The sequence below is a fragment of the Phaseolus vulgaris genome, chromosome 1 (assembly GCF_051622355.1).
Source record: "Phaseolus vulgaris cultivar YP4 chromosome 1, ASM5162235v1, whole genome shotgun sequence".
In the NCBI taxonomy this organism is placed as follows: domain Eukaryota; kingdom Viridiplantae; phylum Streptophyta; class Magnoliopsida; order Fabales; family Fabaceae; genus Phaseolus; species Phaseolus vulgaris.
This window is the reverse complement of record NC_143498.1, coordinates 40725209-40732027: the sequence shown is the minus strand read 5'-3', so window position 1 is coordinate 40732027 and position 6819 is coordinate 40725209. Positions and strand designations below refer to the sequence as shown.

Genomic DNA, 6819 nt, shown 5'->3' with positions numbered 1-6819 from the left:
TATCTAGTTCTACCGCTTTTACTAATAACGATACTAAAAACTGTTTGGTTTGGTTAAATGATGAGAAGTTGAAAGCATATAGAATATGGAATTCAGGAAAGAAAGTAGGATACTCTCGTTTTGGAAACGAGGATGATATTTTAAACAGGTTAAAGAGTCTGGAAGAAAGGGATAATGTGAAGGAGGGATTAGGTTGGGATGGGCGAAATGTTGTTAATGATGAAACTGATTAGTATGAATATTAGGGGTTTGGGAGGAAGGATAAAAAGAAAGTATATTAGCGATCTCTTTAAAAAACAACAAGTTGGATTTATCTGTCTGGAGGAAACAAAATGTGAACATATTAGTAAGGAAAGGTGTTATCAAATTTGGGGTTCAAATGAAATTGAGTGCATTGAGGTTGGAGTTGTTAATAATGGTGGAGGGATAATCACTATGTGGAAGAAAGATTGCTTTGAATTGAAAAGATACAGAAGTGGGAACAACTTTTCAATTATTGAAGGAATATGGAAGGTAGGAAAGCCAATAGAAATAACAATAGCTAATGTTTACTGTGGCGGTACTTTAAGAGAAAAGACAATTATTTGGGACGAGATAAGTGAGATAAGCAAAAGTCACCCAATAAAACTGTGGTGCGTAGCTGAAGATTTTAATTCTATTAGAAGTGTTGGGAAGAGAAGATGTCAAAATTATAATGTCAATTATAGTAGTGAAATACGAAGTTTTAATAAGTTTATTGAAGATTCTAGTCTGGTTGATATTTCATTGGTGGGTAGAAAGTTTACTTGGTATAAACCTAATGGGACAGTGAAGAACATAATAGATAGAATTTTAGTCTCCCTTGAATGGTTAGAGAAGTGGTCGGGAAGCAAATTGTATGTGGAAGGGAGATCGATTTCGGACCACTGTTCTTTGATTTTAAAGGAGATAAACATCAACTGGGGTCCAAAACCATTTAGATGTCTCGATGTTTGGCAAAAAGATGCCCGATTTAAGGAACTCGTAAGGAATAAGTGGGCAAACTATGACATTAGGGGAAACGGTTTGTACGTTTTAAAGGAGAAATTGAAAAGGTTAAAGTTTGACATAAGGAATTTGAACAAATTTGTCTTTGGAGATGTTAATAAACAAAGAGTGGAATTGGAAAAGAGAGTCCAAGAACTGGATGGAAAAGATGATGAGGGAGAGTTGAGTGTGGTAGACAGAGAGGAGAGAAGACAACTGTTAGCTGATTTGGGGCAAGTCAGAGTTAAACAAGAGGCGATCTTACAGCAAAAAGCAAGGTTGAGTTGGATAAGTCAGGGTGATTTGAATACAAAATTTTACCATTCAAGTATTAAGTGGAGGAGGATGCAAAACGGGATTAATGGTCTCAAGGTTGGAGATCAGTGGTGTGAAGATCCAGCTGAAGTAAAAGCTAGAGTGAAGGAATTTTTTGAGGGCAGATTCAGTGGGGGGGGGGGAGTTAACTGGTTAGATTGGATAATGTTCAGTTTAAGGGCATATCTAGGGAGGATAATGAAATGTTGGTTGGAATTATATTTGAAGAGGAAGTTAAGGAGGTAGTTTGGAATTGTGACAGCTCCAAAAGTCCTGGACCGGATGGTTTTAATTTTAGCTTTATAAAATTTTGTTGGGACATTTTAAAAGGAGATGTTATGAGTGCGGTACAAAGGTTTGCAGAGGGTGGAAGTTGGCCGAAAGGTACTAATGCCTCCTTTATTACCCTTGTTCCAAAGGTTGCAAATCCACAACAACTGAATGATTTTAGACCGATTTCTTTGGTGGGTTGTGTGTATAAGATTATCTCTAAAATCCTTTCTTCAAGGTTGAAAAGGGTACTAAACAAAGTTATTGACCCCAGGCAGTCTGTAATCTTAGAAGGAAGGGGTTTGTTGGATAGCGTGTTAATGGCTAACGAGACCCTTGAGGAGATAAAAAGGAAAAAGAAAGAATGTGTGGTGTTTAAGGTGGATTATGAAAAGGCATATGATTCAGTAAGTTGAGAGTTTATTTACTACATGCTAGGAAGATTGGGTTTTTGTGGTAAGTCGATTGAATGGATAAAAAACTGTTTAGAATCATCCTCAATATCTGTGTTAGTAAATGGAAGTCCAACAACTGAGTTTAAACCTTTGAAGGGCATAAGACAAGGGGATCTTTTAACACCTTTCCTTTTCTTAATTGCGGCTGAAGGACTTGCAGGGGTAGTTAGACAGGTGGAAGAAAAAATGTTAGTAGAAAGTATTGAGGTCGGGAAAAGTGAGTAAAGGTGAGTATGCTGCAATATGAAGACGACACTCTATTCTTCTGTAAAGCCTCAATCCAAAGTGTTCTGAATTTAAAGGCTATTCTGAAAGTGTTTTGAACTTGCCTCTGGTCTTAAGGTTAATTATTCCAAGAGTAAGGTTGGTGGAGTGGGTGTGAATATGGATCAGACGATGATTTTCGCCTCTATTCTTAATTGTGACATTATGAAGGCACCTTTCAGTTACCTGGGGTGATGGTAGGCAGGAATCATAAGAGATGTGGCTTTTGGGAAGCTATGCTCACTAAATTACGGAATAGGTTGAGCGCGTGGAAAGGGAAATCCCTCTCTTTGGCAGGCAGATTATGTCTAATCAAATCGGTGCTTACGTCCTTACCACTCTTTTATGTTTCCCTATTTTGTATGCCAACAATTGTGATGAGGGAAGTGAAAAGGATACAAAAAAACTTTTTGTGGGATTGGGGGTCAGAGAACAGGAAAATTGCTTGGGTAGCGTGGGAGAAGATGTGTCAATCGAAAGATAAAGGCGGATTAGGGGTCATTGACATAGGAAAGTTTTGTTGAAGATGGTTACTGCCCCTTCAAGATTGTGTTTGATGAAGACTTATATGTACATTTCATTTGTATTTTGCTTTGCTTTAAGTGTGTCTTAGGTAGTGCTTAGAGGTTGTCTAAGAGTGGGCTTTTTGCTGAGTAACTCACCTCATAACCACTGGCCATGTGATAAGAACAAATATAAGTTTTCTTAAACTGTTTTTCACATGTTTTACACAAAAACACGTTTACTGCATAAAATAAATTTGTTCTTCTCTAAATAAACAGATTCATTTTTTTCACTGATGCCTTGGCTAAGTCTTATAAAAATTAGATTTTGTGCATCAGGTATTTTGACTAAGTCTTCTTCTTTTCAAAACGACTGAGTTTTAAATTGTTAAACTTTCTCTGTTTTCGTTTTGAATAATAAATCTGTTCATCTGTAAATGAATAGATTCTTTTTGTCTCTGGTGCCATGTCAAGCTTAAACGTTTTTCAGTTTTATCTCAGCACCAGAATGGTTGACTAAGTCTCCTCACTTAACAAATTCTCTAACTGCTTTTGAAAATAAATCTGTTCATTTTATTTTCAATCTGTTCATTTTATAACAGCTTTAACTGTTTTTCAAAAATCTGTTATAAGTTGGCTTTCTATAAAATGCAAACTTGTTTCTGAGATTAATACCAATTCATACATTTGCAAAAACAAGTTTTGACAGCAGAGAGTTAAGTGTTTACAAAGGATTAGCATTTGTTCTTCAAAGATTTAAAAAATCACAAAGTGCTTGTTCTTGGTTTGGTTCCAAAAGCTTGGTGTGAGGTGCAGCTACTGTTCTAGCAATCTTGCCTACTGGTTTAAGGCAGATCTTTGTATCCTCAATCAGGTGTAGTCGTTTCACTTCTCATTTCTTGTAATATGTTGGTTGAACACTCTTCTTGATAGGTGTTCTTGAAGAGTGGGTGTGTGTGTGCTGAAATAGGTTTTTTTTCAGCAAGAGTACCTAAGTTCTTGTAGGTTTCAAGAACAGTGGGAATTGTACTTGGTTGTACTGTGTGTTAGTGATTTCCACCTGTTGTTGGTGAAGACTGGATGTAGCTCAGTTGAGTGAACCAGTATAACTGCTTGTGTTCATTCTCTCTCACTCTCTGCAATTTCGTTTCTGCATAATTGATAAAACAACAAAGAAATAAATCTGTTCAATTGAAAATAAATCTGTTCTTTCTGGGCACTGTGCATACTGTTCTTAATTTCTGAAAAAGTTGTTTGAATCTGATAAGAACATATATAATCTGCTAAAAGCCATTGGAACAGATTGACTGTGATAGGTTGCTCAAGAAATTGTCAAAGCTATTAATTGAACCTTAAACAATTGCTTAAAGTGGAAGCTTGCTGTTCTGTGATTCATTGTTCTTAATTTATGGAAAATTGCTTGACATCAAGAAGAACACTCATAGTTTGTTAAAAGCCACTGGAACAGGTTGTTTGTAAAGGTTACTCAATTAATTAGTATGCTATCAATTGAACCTTAATCACTTGCTTGAAATTGAAGCTTGCTGTTTTGTGTTTCACTGTTTTTCAATCTGATATCTGTGTGTGTGCATCTGGAAATTCTATCTGCATAATCTTGTGATTAACCTTGTTGTATTAAAAGCGTTTCAAACTAAAATAGTGCTGAAATAAATCTGTTCATTTTCACATAAATCGATTTATTTTCTGTAAAACTGGGTTAAACACTGTTTCTGCGAGAAAGTTCTAAAAGGTCAATTCACCCCCCCCTCTTGAAATTTGGCACTATTAAACCCAACAAGTTTAACTTGGCTCTTCTAGGGAAATGGATTTGGAGACTTAAGTCTGAAGAGAGAAGTTTATGGAAGGTTATTCTAGAGTCCAAGTATGGTGGGTGGAGGGGATTAAAATCTCAAGGTCAGATTTGCAAGGAGTCGTTGTGGTGGAGGGACCTTAGGAAGGTATGGTACCTAGCGGGGTGAGGTAATGATTTTGAAGATAGAGGTCGATGCGAAGTAGGGGACGAGAAAGAAATCAGGTTATGGGAGGATAAATGGTTGGACAACGTTCCTCTACTGCATAAATTCCCTAGGCTTTTTTCGATTTCCTTGGATACTGGTTGTACTCTCTCACAAGTTGGGGTTTGGAATAATAATAATTGGTCGTGGAAGCTGCGGTGGAGAAGGAACCTTTTTGTGTGGGAATCCAGTCTGGCTGATCTTCTGATGCAGTTGTTGGATAACAAGAGGTTAACAAGATAGGGTGGAGTTAAGCCCGATAAATGGATATGGAGGGGAGTGGATTCTACGGACTTCTCTGTGAAGGCAACATATCAGTTTCTCATGGGGGAGGAGACTGTTATGGGTGAGGAACTATTTGCGAAATTCATGACTCTAAAAACTTTACCTTCGACACAATTTACAGCTTGGAGGGTGCTATGTAATGTCATTCCCACTAAGGACAATCTTTCGAGACGTGGTTTACCTTTGATGAGTGATCGGTGCCCCTTGTGTGGTGTGGAAGAAGAGTCGGTAAGACATTTATTTTTTGAATGTAGGATCTCTTGGAGAATTTGGGGTATGTGCCTCGAGTGGTTGGGGTTTTCTTCAGTTCTACATCGTGATGCACAAATGCATTTTAGGATGTTCAATCCTATAGGCTTGAATCACACCTTTATCAGGTGCTGGGGGGGCATTTGGGTAGGTATTGTAAGTGAAATTTGGAATCACAGGAATAAGGTTGTGTTTGAGAATGGGCAGGTGGACCTAGTGGAGGTTTTTACTGTGGTACAAAGGAAGACTTGGTCTTGGATCACAACAAAAGAAAAATTGGTCGTTTTCTCCTACTCAAACTGGTGTTTGGAACCTCATTGTTGTATGAGGTATTTGAAAGACTGATTTTTTGCGATATTTAACTAACGAATTTGCCCAGACTTGGTAGTAGTGGTGTGTTTTGTGCAGGTTTCATCAGGTACTCCTATCTGACAAGGTTGGATTGAGGTGTGTGGCCTTGGGTTGCGCTTGGAAAGTGTCCGTGTTGTGTGCAGGTCTGAAAGGATTTCTCTGGTTATGTATGAGTTTGTTGGTATTGGCACTTAGGTTTTTGGTGTTCTTCAGCCTGCTGCAAAGACTTTGTTTGTTGTTGGGTGTTGTGTCCTATTCTAAGGGTGTGATCTCTTTGGTGGATTTCTTTTTGGCGTACTTGTCCCTCTTGTAGGATCGGTGTGTCGAGTTTTGACACTTAGTTTGGCACCTTTGCCTGCTGGAAAAGATCCTGTTTAGTTGTGGAGTGCATGTCCTATATTGAGAGTGTGATTTGTTGGTGGGTTGATGTAACTGTATTTGTTGGGTTCCTATATCTCGAACTGGTTTATTATTGTTGGTTTGTAGTGTATTATTTGTTGGATCATGTGTTGGTAGAGTGTTAGGAAACTTGTTTTGGGTGTTTTGTATAAGGGTTAAGAGACACCCCTGAAATGTCTCATTTTATTTTATTTATTCTTTGCTAATAAAAAAAAAATCAATGAGTCGATGCTTTTATTAAACCTCTTTCTCGTGTTCGGTTTCTTTTTTTCCAAACTCAATGTTGTTGAATCTATTTCTAATTTTCATCCACTTGATTCCTCAGTTACATCAAGGAGAAACCAAGCTATAACGGTTAACCCAAATATAACCAAAGTAGCTAATTGAAAATATATCTATTTGCAAGTGTAAACAAGAAAACCTGGAAAGTTGGTTGAAGCTCCTTCACGGTAACCATGCTCACAATATTGCCATTGCATCTCTCATGTTTGTTACTCTCCTTTGTTCACTATAAAAGAAATTATTAAATAAAAGTTATTTTTAAAAATAAAAATAATTAGTAACTATATTAATATTTAATTAATAATTAAAAATTATTGATATATAAAAAAAATAAAAAATAATTTATAAATTTTATTAATAATAAAAATTACTTTAAATATCAATAATTTTTTTTTAAATTAATTTTTACTTAATAATTTTTTTACA

General features: G+C 36.6%; 1 protein-coding gene across 1 annotated transcript; it reads left to right on the top strand.

The window, feature by feature from the left end:
* Nucleotides 1–234: 234 nt before the first annotated feature.
* LOC137815985 (uncharacterized) lies at nucleotides 235–2793 on the top strand. Its single transcript, XM_068619092.2, has 3 exons — nucleotides 235–1472; nucleotides 1829–1997; nucleotides 2569–2793. The coding sequence occupies exons 1-3, from the start codon at nucleotides 235–237 to the stop codon at nucleotides 2791–2793; spliced, it is 1632 nt and encodes a 543-aa protein (XP_068475193.2).
* Nucleotides 2794–6819: the final 4026 nt, after the last annotated feature.